This window comes from Pezoporus flaviventris, unplaced genomic scaffold (assembly GCF_033815535.1).
Source record: "Pezoporus flaviventris isolate CSIRO_AGI_PZ_B2104156 unplaced genomic scaffold, CSIRO_AGI_Pfla_v1 ptg000015l, whole genome shotgun sequence".
NCBI classification, from domain to species: Eukaryota; Metazoa; Chordata; class Aves; order Psittaciformes; family Psittacidae; genus Pezoporus; species Pezoporus flaviventris.
The window spans coordinates 26,552,501-26,568,754 of record NW_026892563.1 but is presented as its reverse complement, the minus strand read 5'-3'; the positions used below and the strand labels follow the sequence as shown (position 1 = coordinate 26,568,754).

Sequence of the window (16,254 nt, the reverse complement as noted above, 5' to 3'; positions counted from 1 at the left end):
AGAAGCCCAGGCACAACAGGGGTGGAGGTTTTCCAAGCGCAGCTGCACAAGGACGGCCCTGTGCAAGCTCATCCAGCCTGGGAACAGCAAACCCCTCAGGTTGGACTAGAGACCTCCAGAGGTCCTGTGCAGCTGAACTGCCAGCTGCTAGCAAAGTTTGCACTCAAGCTAATTTAGGAAAAATACTATTAAATGCTCATCAGCATGAATTCATTTTACATGCCCTTTGGCCTTTTCAGCATTTATTTTTTTCCATTATAGTAGTGTGTAAGAAACCCACTCAAAGATGACAGCTTTACTACTGGAAGTGCACAATGCACACTGGTTATCATGAAAATGTTTAGGTAAATCCAGTGATGCAACTAAAAAAGAAATTGAGCTACCACAGCCAGGCCTGGATAAAGAACTGTTAAAACAGCTGCTTAGTACAGCCAAATTAAGCAGACTTACCACAGTCTCTAAGATAATAGTGCTCTTCTCCACCAATCACAGATATCTCCTGCAAATAACAACACCCTCCTTCCCTCACTCCTGCATCCAGTGGGTCTGGTCTCCTGCCTCATCATTAATCCTGTCCTCCAGCTGATGGCAGAAGAGAACCCAACCCAGAGGTCTCCTTCCCGCCCTACTTGCAAAAGCTCAGCAGCTGCACAGCATCCTCTGCTGCCAAAAAGCAGAATCACATCAGAAAGGAGGGACTAAGGCTTCAAGTGAACGTTTACACAGTCATCCCTCCCCTACCTTACCCTACAATAAAGCTCTGGTCCATATTAGGGACAAATCTCTTCACCTTCCACAGAGCCACCCTTGAAACTGATGTTCTTTTGGGTAATACAGGTGCAAAACAGTCCCGAAATACCATAAGCTCATTGTTTCCAAGGAACAGTACCATACCAGAATATAAACCTCATAAGGCTGGGCTTTTGGGGCAGCTGTTATTTTTTTCTCAGCCTAACCATTATATGGGTCTGTGGGTGACAGATAGAAACAGTTAATGAAATAGATCCAGGCGTTATCGCCCTGGCCTGGCTTAAGCCTTGGGAATGGTAAAGAAAATACCAGGTGCTGTTGCCCTAGATGGGCTCAAGCCTTGGGAACGGTGAAGAAAACACCAGGTGTTAATGCCCTGCTCGGGCCTAAGCCTTGGGAACTGTAAAGAGAACTATGAAGGGTAAAGATCGGTTAGCAAAACAGCAGGCGGTCTGCAAGATAAAGCAGGATGTGCATCTCAAAGACAGACCAAACAGTGTGAATATTTGTAACCCTTAGTAGTGTTGCTAAACTGGGACGTAAAAGAGTGGGAGTAAAAGAGTGGAAAGCTACTGCTTAGCACTTAGTAGACTATAAAAGGGATGCGAGGCAACGAATCAAAGAATGCGTGATTGTGTGTAAAGGAAGTAGAATGATATAAATATGCTCTTGTCACACAATAAAGGGTCTTATGCTGGATTCACATGGGATCAGGTATAGCCCATTTCTTCCCTCATGGGTCCTCAATCAATTACAGCTTTAATAACTGTCATTACTTATTACAAAACAATAGTATGCTTATTACAAAAATCCAACAACAAACCAAACAATCAGTAAACCAGCTGTTCGATTTGAAAGAAAACTATGTTCAGCACAGTACTATCATCAATGGCTGCACTGTTACCTAAATGTTTGTTTGAGGAGAGTTTCTGTTTTAGTTGCTTGCTAAAGTCTTCTGTTATGGGGCTAGTTGGTCTGTTGTACTGCTCCACTGTTGATACAGCAGATGTTGAAGCAGATGAAAAACAGAAAATCATTTTAATGGATCTGGTGCCAACATCAGCACCACACACACACACAAAAAAAAAAAAAAAGAAAAAGAATCAAAAATCAACCAACCAAATTCTGGACTGTAAGCTGGTGCTATGCAGTACCTTTCAACATCTGGCTCTACATAACCCTTCTCCTTATTACTTTGAACTCTTATTTTATTAGGAAAGAAAATGCGCTTCAACTTCAGAAAGAACAATGGCGGTATAAGCATGTTCCCTCTCAAACGCATGGGAAGTAGCCCCATTGCATAACCCCATTTATGGTAGTCCCATAAACTAATCAGGTTCTAAAAACACGTTACTACAAGTATAATACCAGTAATGCTATGCACAGGTGATCGATTCCTCAAAAGCATACATCCTTACTCTTGCATGTACATAGACACATAGAAAACGTGCTTATATACGGCGCGGCACGGCACGGCCCGGTACCTCCCCACTCCGCCCCCCGCTCCACCCGACCCGGCCCCCGCGGCTTTGGTGCTCGTCATGGCGGCAGGCGTACGGGTGTTCCGCGGGGCCGCTGCGGCTTTCACCGCCGCGGCACGGCGCCGAGCGCTGGGTTCCCTGTCGCCGGGGGCGGCGGCAGGCCGAGGGGGTCGGGAGAGCCGGCGAGCCACGCTGGCGGCCGCGGGGGCGCTGGGAGGGGTGGTGCTGTGGTTATGGCGGCGTCAGGCCGTGATGGCGGCATCAGAGGAGGACGAGGAGGAGAAGGCGTTGCGGCAGCGCTTTATGGCGCCGCCGGTGAGCGGGCTGCGGGAGCTGCGACGGCGGCGGAGGGAGCTGCGGAGCCGAATGGAGCTGCTCATCATGGAGACGCAAGCGGAGGTGTGTCGAGCTCTGGCCGCGCTGGACCCCGGCGCCGCCTTCGCCGTCGACACCTGGGAGAGGAAGGAAGGTAAGAAGGAACTGCAGGGGATCAGCCCGGGAGCTGGCAACCCGGAGGGCGGCGGCCCCGGCGCAGCCTGACGTCGGTGTTGGCAGGCGGCGGCGGCATAAGCTGCGTGCTGCAGGACGGCGAGGTCTTCGAGAAGGCCGGTGTGAACGTGTCCGTCGTGTTCGGGCACCTGTCGGAGGACGCAGCGCGGCAGATGCGGAGCAGGGGGAAGTCTCTGAAGGCCAAAGACGGTAAAGTGACTGGCGGGAAGGTGGGGTAAGAGACCGGGGCGCATTCACCCTGATATTCCCGTGCAGCTACTCTCAATGCAGTCGGACCTTTGAGCAGAAATGAGGAAGGCTAATCGGCACTCAGTGGTTTCAGTTGCATCGTGGTGCTGCCTAACCAGTGATCCTGAGCTCACTTTCACAGCCTTAAAAAGCTAGGTGTTGGGGTGCTTCTCCCTCCATCTCACTGCTTTAAACAATGTACTGTAGGCTTAGGTTGCTTCTCAACAATGATGCTGTAGCTTAACAGTGAAACTGCACAGGAGTCATGAACCGAAGAGGTGGAGGGGGATTACCACAAAACCTGAAGGCTAAAGTGGGTCCACAAAGAACTAAAGGCTAAAGAGGATTCAACCCATGTTTGCATAGCAGCGGGCAATCGTGAGGGCTGGGGGTGGTGGAAACCCTTAACAGTGCCTTACATTTCAAGTGTTCTTCATCTAATGGGTGCTCTACCATACTGTTGCATTTTAGGATAAATAAAAAGAATAAATTTAGTTAAGCACACAGAGATGTGCGGATGAGAAGTAAATTGCACATTAATAATTATGGTGATCCAACGTAAGAAATTTTCTTATAGTGGAGCAATATCTTGGAACCTAAGGAAAAAGAGCAATGTTCCTTAAATGATAATAAATTAAGTTATTTGAGAAAACGGAAGGATTTTTTCTATGGGTTTTTTTATTATCTAGGGAAACTGCCTTTCTGCGCCATGGGTGTGAGCTCTGTTATCCATCCTAAGAACCCTCATGTTCCAACCATGCACTTCAACTACAGATACTTTGAAATTGAAGAAGCAGATGGTAAGAATTGTAATCCGATGAAGTGCTATGAAATGTATGACTCCACACGAAGGAAGCGAGACTGCATGGCTCAGCTAAAAGGTTAAGAACCAGCCCAGGTTTGTTCCCAGCTCTGCAAGAATCTGTTGTGTAGCACTGGATCTCTTAATCTCTGGGCCTTTGTGAATTTGTAAGGTCAGTGTGAAGTGTGCTTCTGGTAGAGGGGTTTGGAGTTCATTTTTTGCAGAGTACACCAGAGGTTTCACACTTAAGATAAAATGTAGGAGGTTATATGTAAAACATATTCAAAGATGCAATTCTAGAATTTAGTAGCATAAGGTCTGTAAAGAACTGGTAAGCATACTGTTCAGGATGCATCTCTGCCTCTGAAGCTGGGTGGACATACTGTCAGAATCCGCATTGTGACTTTTTCCCCTGAGTTTCTGTAACTTTCCACTGTCAGAAGTGGGGCTCCAGGTTAGAATCACAGAATATCTCAAGTTGGAAGGGATCCATAAGGATCACAAAGTCCAACTCCCTACTCCTTGCAGAACTACCTAAAACTAAACCATATGCTAGGTGGTCAGATGCTGAAATGCCATCTGTACCTTGTGAACATAATGTACTGTCAGAAGCTCAAAGAGAGGTTTTTTCCAATTATTTTGTCAGAGCATTATGGATCATTTCTAGTCAGTGACTTCCCTGGATTTAATAGCAATGTTGCCTTTCTTTAGCATGCAGCAAAATGTTTCTGGATTCTCGAATAGGAGTTGTCCGCCCTTCTTGTGAAATTGATAGCCTGTAGTCAGGGTCAGTGGTCCAAAATACCGAATAAATATGTTCTGCTGCTTTGAAATTTGTTTTCTGTTTTCCTGAAAGCACTGGTCATCACATGACCTCAAACTCCAGTGTTTCATGACGAGGATAAGAGACACTACTGAATAATGATTTTTGGTTTTTTTTAATTGTAAAAGTAGGTGTTAGTTCTTGGTGAACCACTAGCAGCATACTGCTGTTCAGAACTTTAAAAGAAAAATGTTGCTGCTTGCCTTTCTCCTATAGGAACTAAACAGTGGTGGTTTGGTGGTGGGACTGATCTCACTCCAACTTACTTGAATGAAGAGGATGCTGTTCATTTTCACAAGACACTGAAAGAAGCCTGTGACAAGCATGATATGAAGCTGTATCCCAAGTACAAGAAATGGTATGTGGGGAGAGATGTGCTTGGGTTTCTTTTGTGGGAACAGAAGGTGGCCCTGGATATTGCCAGTTAAGGGTAGTCTTCGGAATAGTAGGTTCTGCTGCCTTTTGAAAAGTATCAGCAAACCCTAATGAAAACCAGCAGATGTTATCCAGGACAAAGTGTACTCTGAAACAATCTCACACTTAGAGAGGCCAGAGTTGTTCGGATCAGAGGGCTGACAGCTAGGATTATAAGTCTACAGCCTGCAAAAGAACTAAACTGACTCTGCAAGACTTTGTAAGCCAGTCTTCCCTAGGCAACTTACAAATTCCTTTTAGCCTCTGGTGTTGAACTAGGACAAGACTTTTGTCCTATGGACTTGGGCAAACTCTGCTTACAGTGAACTCTTGGAAAATGTGCATGACTTCAATGTGAGCTCTTGGCCCAGCACTGCAGTTCTGAAAATCGCCCCACTCCAGTTTTACTGCCTTTAGTCTGACTTCCATGGCCTTTTATTTTTTGCCAGGTAGGTAAAGGAGCCTGTCCTTTATGTAGAAGCTTCTTCATTTTGATGGAGCTGTACTTTTTTTTTCCAGTGATGTATTCACTGAGAGTTCAACAGAATGTTCTCTAAAGATGCAAATACTGAAAGTTCTTCTTGAGAGATACAAATGATAGGATCCTTCACTGTTCACTGGGAGCTTGCTGCTCTGTGTCTGATAATCCTATCTATTACAAGTTGTGGTATCCAAGAAGGAGGGGTTACCCTTTTGTGTGCTACCAGGTCCTGTCTGAGGACTTGAGATAAAGTGGGTGTTGTAGCTCAAATGGCAGCCACTTAGTAGAGAAGCATCTCTTACAACTTTAAGACCACAGTCTTGTTCTCTGAGGAATTTTTGCATGGTAGTTCAGAGTGGTCAGGTTGTTTGCAGTGTAAGCAGGCTATCGATGCCAGCTGCAAGGTGTCGGAGAGAAGGATGCCAATTCTTAATCTGGGGGCAGCTCAGGAAAGGACTAGTTGTGTTCCATGGAAAAAGGCAGTTTTCTCAATCCCAGCATGAGTGTTTCCCGCAAGCAGCAGCTACGTACAGGTATACAGTTATCACTGCTGGAGCAGTGTGGATCTTCTCTGAGCTTCTACTAATTAGCTCCTTTTCTTACCTTTCTCAGAAATAAACTCTTGCTATGTTTACCACGCTGCCTCCTATTCTAGCCTTAAGACTTTTGTTAGCCGCCTTCTCTTTTGTGTTTCTGACTCGGCCTTTTCCCCTCATTTTTCCACTGCCGTAAAATAAAAATGCTGATCAGCCAGTGAATAAAAAAGCTTAGGTTATCTAGCTTAGGTTATCTGTTGCATCTGTAAGTCTCTCCTGCTATGACCGTGCCATTTATATCACTTGAGAACAGAAACTGTGGATGGATACACTTACGGAAAACTAATCCTAAAGGAAGGCAAGATTTCCTTGCTGTTGATGGTTTCTCCTTCCTGCCTCCTTTCCATTTCTCCCCTGTGTGAATGCTCGGGGGCATGGCTGCCCGAACAAGCAACTGTAAGCAAGACAGGGTGTGGATACCAGTGAATCAGCTAATTTATAGTAATTGCACACCTACATACTCCTAGTAAATACAAAGGAGATTAATTATCTGCTTGTTGTAGGATAAGCTGCACACAAACATAAACCAATAAACTTGAACATAAGCCATGAAAAGCCACTGCTAGAATGACCCCATCTTCCAAGTTTAACTGTTAAAAAGCCTTTTTCCAGGGAAGGCTGCCTCACTTTTGATTATTTTCCTTACGTGACAGTGACTTTCTTATCTGCCCTTAGGTCTCTACATTTTTTTAGTTTTGATACAGAAAAACAATTATTTTACTAGGATAGCAAAAAGAATAAAGAAATTTTCTTCCAAGTTTAAGCTAATTTGAAAGCTATAGAAATAATTCAGGATTACATATAGTTCTGGGAATGAAATCTAAGAAGAGCTCTTAGTGTGAAATTTCGAAATCGGGTGTACGTCCTTCGTGACGGTAGAGGATACTTATTGGATCAGTCCACAAGGAAGCATCTGCTGTAGTGTTTGATTGTTGCGTGTTTAGAGACTCTGTGGTGATATGAAGCTTTACAGAAACTTTACATCAGAGCTTTTACTACTTTTACTGTAAGTAAGTGCAGGAGTGCTTTGCAGGTGGTGCTGTACCATCTGTGCTCTTGGCAGTCAGTGAAACAGTGGGGCACCCTGCACAGCAGGAACTGACTTCTTGTCAATATTCCACTAGTGCCATTCTGTGCCATGTGCCTGCTTGTATTTCCCTACATTTCTTTGAATATTGTGGACCATATTATCTGCTGCTTCTTCTAGGTGTGATGACTACTTCTTTATCAAGCACCGTGGTGAACGAAGAGGGATTGGAGGTATATTCTTTGATGACGTAGACTCTCCCTCCAAGGAGGAAGTATTCCAGTTTGTGAAGAGTTGCGCCAAAGCTGTTGTGCCTTGTTACATTCCCATTGTGAAAAGGCACTGCCATGACTCCTTCACACCAGAGGAAAAACTATGGCAGCAGCTTCGGAGAGGACGGTGAGTACTGAAGGAGCAGAAGAATACAGAGAGGGTGGATTATGCTAGCAGGTTAAAAAATAAGCTAGTCCTTCATGGTTGTGGGTTTATATCCTGTTCTGATACGGGCTAAGATTGCATGTGTACTCTGAAGTTCACGTAAGAAGTTGAACATTTTTGTGCACAGAGCTCATTTGAAATCCAATGCTAGATTGCCAAAGAGGATGCAAAGAAGGTACTATCACGCCATCGTCTGTATCTCCCGCTTTTCCATGTTGCAGTACAAGCAACCTATAAAAAATACCATACTTTCTCTCCAACTCCTTCAAAAACCAAGAGAAGCTGCTGCTTTGTAACAGGCAAAGGGGGTGGGGGTGTGTGTACTTGGTGCCTTCTGCTGCTGCCCAATGATACGGGATATTGGGACTGCTCCATGACATAAGGACTCTAAGGGTGAAGGAGTCATGTGTCCTATTAAGTAATGAAGCTAAATCCCAGAAAGTCATGAAATAACTGTTCCCAAGAGTACTTTCAGCTAGTTTCATACATATTTATTCTGTTTGGTCTTGGCATTGAAATGCAGTGAACGCTTGGTAAAGGAATAAGGATGCAGAGGAATCTGTTTTTTCTGGGATGTTTCAAAGTGACTGTAAAAGTACTTAAAAGACATTTCAGGATCCTTATTAATGTGAATGTTAATGCTCCTAAAGTTTAGGGACACTGGTAGATATAGTTGTGCTCCTTTCTCTATGTCCTGTTATTGTCTAAGCATATGGAGGAAGTGTGAGTACATATGCTCTGTCTTTAGTTTCTGCCTCTTCTGCAGAGAAGTCTGTGGGAGTGGTATAGGGAAGGTGTAGACACTCAAATTTAGATTACTGGTCTGCAGTAGTTACTCAGGTAAGCATGTATGCTTAATTTGGTGGAATTGTTCACGGGAGTGGTGGATTTTCAGGATCCAGTTTGTGGATGGGATTTAGCAAACCTGCTAAGGTTATGAGGGGAGTAACATCTTTAAGCAGAAGAATCTGTTTGCAGATTATTGGGCTAGGTAAAGCTCTCCATTTCTGCAGCAGGAAAGAACAGATAAGAGCTCCTCCTTTCCTGTGCCTCTGTTAAGTACTAAGACCTCAGTACTGGTTATTAAGATAACCCTTGCTGAATTGTCACTGTTCCATTCATATGCTGACAGCAGAAAACTATTTTGGCTTCTAGCAGTCCCATCCAGCACTCTCAAGCTGGCTGACTTCTGCTTTACAGATCTCCCAAGAAAAGAAAATCTTGTTCTGACCTTGCTGCTTATGTGTCCTCCAGCAGAGGACTGCAGAGTAGAGTTTTTCCTGTAGTCATTTCCAGTTCCTTTAAGGCTCCTTTTAATGTCTGACACCACCACACAAAAGAGTACTAGCATAACCAAGCTAAACTTGGTGTCAGCCTTTCCAGCAGGACTGAAGACTGGGTGAAGTAAGCTAGTATAGCACCATGCAGAATGCTGTCTGTTGACTAGTTTGGCTGCTCTTGTCTGTTAGCTGTGGTCATTACTTCCTGTGCTATGTGGAGCAGCAAAGTCACACCTGCATTCCTATGCACAGGATGATAGAGAACAGTTGGCACCAAACCAGGGCTCATTCTGACGCCTCTAACAACAGAAGGTCAGGCTTGTTTTGTCTGATGTCTGCTAGTTGAAGAAGGCACAATCACCTTCTGGTAGTAAACTTGTTTTTCTGTTCACTCCCCACAGGTATGTAGAGTTCAACTTGGTTTATGACAGAGGTACAAAGTTTGGCCTCCTGACACCAGGATCAAGAATTGAAAGCATTCTTATGTCTCTGCCACTGACTGCAAGGTAAGGGCATACTTATGTGGAGTTGTAGGTAGGCACTGTTCTGACTAAAATACTTGATAGGATTAAAGCAAAGTTACGTCATAGTGTCCAGTCTCTTAACAGTTCATGCCTGATACAAGAACTGGCCAAATACATGCAGATGCTTCTCTGGTCTGCTATGCTCACCCAGTTGCAAGTAATGTGTGACCTAGATATTACCTCACACACAAAAAAAAAAAGTATTTTTTGTGCTTAGTACCTCCCCATAGATGTCCCCTCCTCACTCCAAGGGTTTTTGTTAGTAGCTCTTTGAAACCCTGTGTGCTTTTGGCAGCCCTGACAAGCCTGTGACAAGTAGTTCCATAGTTTAACTGTGTGTTGTATGAAAAAGTGTCCATTTTCTACCTGCAGCTGATGACTTCATTTCACTTTTCAGTAACTAACCAGATTTTCTTCCTGTTCATTTTCTCCGTAACAGTTATTTTACAGGCTTCTGGGTTTTGGTTTTTTTTCATTGTCTGTTTTCTCGGCTGACAAGTCCCATTCTTTTTAGTCTTTGTACAGTAGCTGTTCTATACTTTTGACCACATTTGCCACTTTGCCTAGGCTTAAGTTTTCTATGCCCTTTCTGAACTGTGGATAAGGAACAGACAACATAAGCCAGATCTATGTATCTAAGATGCAGGTGTGCTGCTGACTCATACAGTAGCATAATAATGTTTTAGTTCATTATTCCTTTCATAACCCTAATATGCTGTTTGCTTATTTTGATTGCTGCTAAACACTGAGCTGCCCTTTTCATATGATGGACTGTTACGATGCCAAGATCTTTTCTGGGTAATAAAAGTCAACTGAGTCTTTCAATGTGTATGTAACTTTTTCCTGTGTGCATCACTTCAGATTAATCAACAGTGAATTTCACCTAGCAGTTTATTGCTTAGTTTCTTGGCTTGATATGAACACTTTTCAACTGCCTTTTTAGTTTTTAACCTATCTTTCTTAATCTTGCAGTATCCGCATATCCTGTCATTTACAGTACACTCCCCTTTTTAGGTTGCTTTTGGGTACGCTACTAGCATATCTAGCACAGCCTCTATCATGAATTCCATAAACTTTGTTAGTACTTCCCTCTGCCAGGAACACTGACCTGCTATTCCTTGACCATGAAGGCAGTCCTGTTCTCACCATATAGCTTCACCCTGCTGCCAACACTAAATGTGTCCCTTCCCTGGTGGTATAGCACAGTCCTATCTTTTGGTTCCATTGTTGGGATAATCTGGTTTTGCTTGTTTTCATCAATGTAAACAGCTGCTTCACAGCATGAATGAGACCTTCCCCGGGGGGGGGGGGGTGTGTGTGGAAGGTTGTACCCATTCATCACTTCGTGACTGCTGACACTTCTCTGTCAGGCCTCTCATAATTGCCTTTTCAATAAAAAGTTGTCTCTTATCATCTTTGTTTTTAAAACCAAGATTTAACAAGGACTTGTAGGGCTTCCAGTGTAGCTTCTGGAAAAACTAGGTCTCGTGTCCTCACTGTCGAAACTGTCTGGGTTCCTTTTTTCCTTGTCTTCCTTGTCATACTAGTGTGTCACAAGAGACTGCTAAAATACCTTTGCAAATAAACCTTCATGAATTGTGGGGTAGGGGGCACTGCTTTTCACTTTGTTGTTCCAGCCTTTCCAAAAGCTGGGAAAAAGATGAAGCTAACATTTCTCCTCTCTATTCCAGTATTATTTGTTTTTACGGAACTTAATGATTTGTAGCCGTAACTGTCACCTGATGCAAAGAGCATCAACTGTGTATGTAGCTTCGCATCCTCAGAAAAAGCAGCTCAAGTCCCAGCACAGCTTGGTGCCAGACAGGTGCCAGCCAGCTGAGCAGTCTGACTGAGTTTCCCCTCTTCCTGCAGGTGGGAATACATGCACACCCCGCCAGAGAGCTCGAAAGAAGCAGAAATCCTGGAAGTTCTGCGCAATCCCAAAGATTGGGTGCACTGACATGGATCATGAACAAGATGCAATGCTTACACTGAGCCAGTATGAAAGAAAAGGAATGCCTGCACATCAGCACGTTCAAACTGCTGTTGACTGGCGTTTTAGTACAGCTATTTATACTCTTACCCAGTGCCTTAATAATGATGTAAAATTGCTGTAATTTACAAATACGTGAACTTGTTTGTAAAGATTGATCATCTCATGTTATCACCCCATGTTGATGTTGTCTTCTGAAGGACCTGTGGTGCCCTCACAGGACTACTGTGCTTGCTTAAGAACTTCATTAGCTGAGTTGTTTGACTGCAAAATGGTAAATTTTCCACTGGAACGAAAGCATTAAGTGTGCCTAAATAGCACTGTTTACTCTTAGAAAATGCTGGGATGTGTTAGCAATATTTTAATTTTTTAAGAATCAAGGAAATACTTGGTATGATTTTAAACCTTAAACTGTGCTTTCAGGAAGTTGTGCAAAAGGGATTCTTATTCATGTATATTTTGATGCTTGGAGGTGAGGGATGATGTTTTAAGACATGCTGCAGCAGCATGACTTGACTGATAAGTAACTGGGAGAGTCTGGGTTAGGGTCCCAGTCTTGCCATATGACTGTGGAAGGCTGGCTGCCTATTTTGAGGAGAAAATCTTTCAGCACTGCTCATTTTGGTATTACCAACTGTCTTAGGCCAGTACTTTTGCCATGAAGACTGGGAACAGACCAGTAAGCTGTTGGATATTACCCCAAAGTCTTTCAAATAAAACTTCAAGTTGCTCCAAGCCCTGGGCTGCTTGTTCTTACTTTGCAGCGCAAACCTCGTTGTCCATGGGGCAAAGCAAGGGACATCCCGTTCTCCCCCGCCTGAGGAAAAAACAAACACAACCTCCCCGTCGGGGAATCGAACCCCGGTCTCCCGCGTGACAGGCGGGGATACTCACCACTATACTAACGAGGAGTTGGGTATGAATGTGTGACCTTCCTGCTCTCACGTGGTACAATGTCACTTTGGCCAGGTGACTCGTTGGCCTCTTATGACAGAAGTCAGACTTCGTTTGGGGGGTTACTGTGCTCACTTCTGTGCTACATTTCCTCCGATTAAATGGAAATGAAAGAAAATAACATTTATGATTTAGTAAGCCTCTAAAGGGTGGGGAAAAGAAGTGGCCCGTACGGGGATCGAACCCGCGACCTTGGCGTTATTAGCACCACGCTCTAACCAACTGAGCTAACCGGCCGGTCTGACCAGCAGTTTCCGCGTGCTCGTAGCTCCCGCGGGAACGCTGACAGGAATGACTTCCCCTAGTATAACTGCACCCGCTCTTTTTAAACAGTACCCTGACAGGTCGTTCCAGGCACCTCCGCCAGAGCTGTTCGGACATTAACCGGCGTGACGAGAACTGCTAAAATGGGGACCTGTAAAACTCTCGTTTTCTTCTGCGCCCTCCTCCTCCACTCCGCGGCTGGCTCGGTGCAGCTCGGCAGGGCGACACACTAAACACGGACATCAAAAACCCCATGGGAACAACACCGCCATGTTTCCCTCCTCGGCTCCTGGCCGCGAGAGCAACCGGCACACCCCCCACCGCTCCCGACCGCCTCCCTTCCTCCTGGTCACGCCACGGGCGGGAGGAAGAGGAAATGCACCCCGAGAGGGTAAAAGGCAGCACCACCTCCCCGTCGGGGAATCGAACCCCGGTCTCCCGCGTGACAGGCGGGGATACTAACCACTATACTAACGAGGAACGGGGTGCGGGTCGTTCCCTGCCGGCGAGCCCCAGGAGTCCCCGGTGCCACGGCGCTGCGAGCGGAGATGTGAAGCCAGGTATCCGTCCGGGTCCCGGCATCGCAGAAGGTGGTTGGGATCCGTCCGAGAAAGCCACTGCTCTGTCCCGGCCCGGCGACACGCCGTAAAGCAGAGGGAGGAGTCCGGCCATGCCCGGGCTGTCGTGGGCACATAGATGGTGTGAACCCCAGAGCTGCCTCTGAAACTGCAACAGCCAGTGTGGAGGGAAAAGCAGCACGAAAGGAAGACAGGCTCATCTCCTAAACCTGTAATGAGGCCCGTTTTCTACTGTGGTGAAACTACCTATCCTCAGAGGAAAGTGTGAACCCTTCCCCAGCTGGAAAGCCTGTTACAGCACTTGTAAAACCAAGGCATTAAGTAATGAATAAATAAATAAAATTAATTAAAGCAGAATCATAGAATCATAGAATCGTTAAGAGTTGGAAAGGACCTTAAGATCATCAAGTTCCAACCCCCCTGCCATGGGAAGGGACACCTTACGCTAAATCATATCACCCAAGGCCTCGTCCAACCTGGTCTTGAACACTGGCAGGGATGAAGCATTCACAACCTCCCTGGGCAACCCATTCCAGTGCCTCACCACCCTAACAGGAAAGAATTTCCTCCTTATATCCAATCTAAAGTTCCCCTGTTTAAGTTTTAACCCGTTACCCCTTGTCCTGTCACTAGAGTCTCTAATGAAGAGTCCCTCCCCAGCATCCCTACAGGCCCCCTTCAGATACTGGAAGGCTGCTATGAGGTCTCCAAGCAGCCTTCTCTTCTCCAGGCTGAACAGACACAACTTCCTCAGCCTGTCTTCATATGGGAGGTGCTCCAGTCCCCTGATCATCCTCGTGGCCCTTCTCTGGACTTGTTCCAACAGTTCCATGTCCTTTTTATGTTGAGGACACCAGAACTGCACACAATACTCCAGGTGAGGTCTCACAAGAGCAGAGTAGAGGGGCAGGATAACCTCCTTTGACCTGCTGGTCATGCTCCTTTTGATGCAGCCCAGGATATGGTTGGCTTTCTGGGCTGCAAGCGCACACTGCCAGCTCATGTTCATTTTCTCATCAACCAGCACCCCTAAGTCCTTCTCCGCAGGGCTGCTCTGAATCTCTTCTCTGCCCAGCCTGTAGCTGTGCCTGGGATTGCTCTGACCCAGGTGTAGGACCTTGCACTTGGCATGTTTAATACTTAAGAATTAAATACCTGTGAAAAAGCTGGAGAGATCAATCAAATTCCAAGCCCTTTGCTTCACAAACTGTCAGTATCTGAGTGCTAAGCTAAGCTTAGCTACCTTCCCCTTTGCTGTTTCAGGTGCCATTAACACCACCTATCATAAAATACATTAATAGACATAAAATGTTGGGGGGAGAAGGTAATAGCTGCATGGAGAAAGCATGTAGATGTATCATGATAATGCAAGAGCTTTCTCAAAACCAGGCAACATTTAACACAGATATTCGCACACTCTCCGCAAAAAAAAACAACATAGCAAAACTGCTGCTTGGAGACTGACAAATACATGGTATGAGGAGATGGCCATAGGTCCGGTGTAAGAAAATCTGGAGTTAGAAAGAAACAGGACAGGAGACACCTGACTGGAAAAAAAAGAGCAGAAAGACACAGATGTGCATAAAGAAACCAAGAAACAAACTCACACACTAAAGGCTTCTAAGTTTAAAAAAAGCATAAATTATCAGTAAGATACAGAGGCTGAAAAAAAATAACTGTGGTCAGGCCACAGAAAGTAATTATTTAGTTGGTGAGATAATCTTTAAGTTTAGAGTCTTAGACTCAAACCGTTCTGTTACAGACTTGTAAGAATCCACAAAAAGCCACATAGCTGAGGAGAGCAAATCTGATGTGCTCCACATTGAATAGGTGGTATTGTTTTTCCTTCTGTGGCTCTGCAGCAGCATTTCTGGGTCACTAATGCTGAGGGTCTCCCAGACTCTAGAGTGTTGTCCATCAAAGAGACCACAGCCCCTAGAAAGCTGGATCAGAAGGTTCTGGGAAGCAGTGCTGAAGCAATACAACCACTCCAGGCGCCAGATGAAGGGTACTCATCATGAACAGAATTTAGGTCTTAAACTCCGGTCTGTCTCAAGCTGTCTTGAAAAACACACCTTTAAAGGGTTTTATCAGGATTTTGAGATCAAGAAACATCATAACAAAAAACTGTAGTCAGAGAAGACAGAAGCTACTTTATGTTTGCTATTTTGAGTAGGCCTCATCTCACTGTAAACTGATTTCAGAACAATGACGTAATTACATTCAAAGCACAGAACAGCACAGTTCTACACATTTGCTTCCTTTTGTGCTGATGTTGACAGCCAAATAGGTTTGAACACTTGGATTCATCACAATGAATTTTGGTGCATATTCTGGCAGTTCCTGACTCCAAAATGCAACAGTAAAAGGTACTGAAAAAATAAGTGAAAGCACATTGTTCCAGTAATATCAGCTGTAGAAACAGTGAAGTGAAAGGAGGGGAAGAGAGCAAAAACTGTATGTTAACTACAAACATGTTTGGTTGTTTGGGCTTCTTTTCCACAAAAATTGTGTGAAGCCACACCTTTCAAAGCTGAGAGCAGTTTCAGAAATCCCTAAGCTATGTCCTTCTTCAGTGCATTTGAGCCAAGTTTAGTATCTTTGACCTCTTTCCTTTTCCAGGAAAACCAGTGTAGCCTCACTTTGTAATATCACATGGTCAGAACTACCTGGCCAGGGATGAGGAAGTAAAAGAGCAAGATGAACCGTACTTTTCCCCTCTTATTTAAGGGGGGGAAATCACCTTATAGATAAGTGATCGTGTCTGTATTTTTATCCTTCAACTCAGACAAGAACTCTTCTACCAAATACTTATTTAGGACTTTGCAAACTTTGGAGTCTTAAGGTTGTCTGCAAGTATAATTTTACATTATATTCTACATAAAAGTTTGTGGTTTTTTTTTTATTATTATGATTATTTACAGGGAATCTGTCTTTTCAGACAAATGTATAGGTTTATAGGATTTTTTTTTTGTCAATTACAGTAGTGATTTTTCATTTCCTTTGTGGTAATATAACGTAGAAAACTTAGAAATTTTGTAGCTACTGGTGTGAGTTGTGCCTCTGCCTGTTAATTATTAGCATCAATGCTGGCTGTTCACCAAGGTTTGC

The 16,254-nt window shown here is 44.6% G+C and overlaps 1 protein-coding gene and 3 non-coding genes across 4 annotated transcripts; 1 reads left to right on the top strand and 3 right to left on the bottom strand.

The window, feature by feature from the left end:
- The first annotated feature begins 2,278 nt into the window (after positions 1-2,278).
- CPOX (coproporphyrinogen oxidase) lies at positions 2,279-11,518 on the top strand. The gene is made up of 7 exons (XM_061453872.1): positions 2,279-2,700; positions 2,787-2,930; positions 3,659-3,769; positions 4,811-4,952; positions 7,293-7,511; positions 9,232-9,336; positions 11,227-11,518. The coding sequence occupies exons 1-7, from the start codon at positions 2,292-2,294 to the stop codon at positions 11,312-11,314; spliced, it is 1,218 nt and encodes a 405-aa protein (XP_061309856.1). The 5' UTR covers positions 2,279-2,291; the 3' UTR covers positions 11,315-11,518.
- Positions 11,519-12,186: 668 nt separating this feature from the next.
- TRNAD-GUC (transfer RNA aspartic acid (anticodon GUC)) lies at positions 12,187-12,258 on the bottom strand. Its single transcript has one exon. It is a non-coding gene; the product is annotated as a tRNA-Asp (tRNA).
- Positions 12,259-12,464: 206 nt separating this feature from the next.
- On the bottom strand, positions 12,465-12,538 carry TRNAI-AAU (transfer RNA isoleucine (anticodon AAU)). The gene has a single exon. It is a non-coding gene; the product is annotated as a tRNA-Ile (tRNA).
- Positions 12,539-12,973: 435 nt separating this feature from the next.
- On the bottom strand, positions 12,974-13,045 carry TRNAD-GUC (transfer RNA aspartic acid (anticodon GUC)). Its single transcript has one exon. It is a non-coding gene; the product is annotated as a tRNA-Asp (tRNA).
- Positions 13,046-16,254: the final 3,209 nt, after the last annotated feature.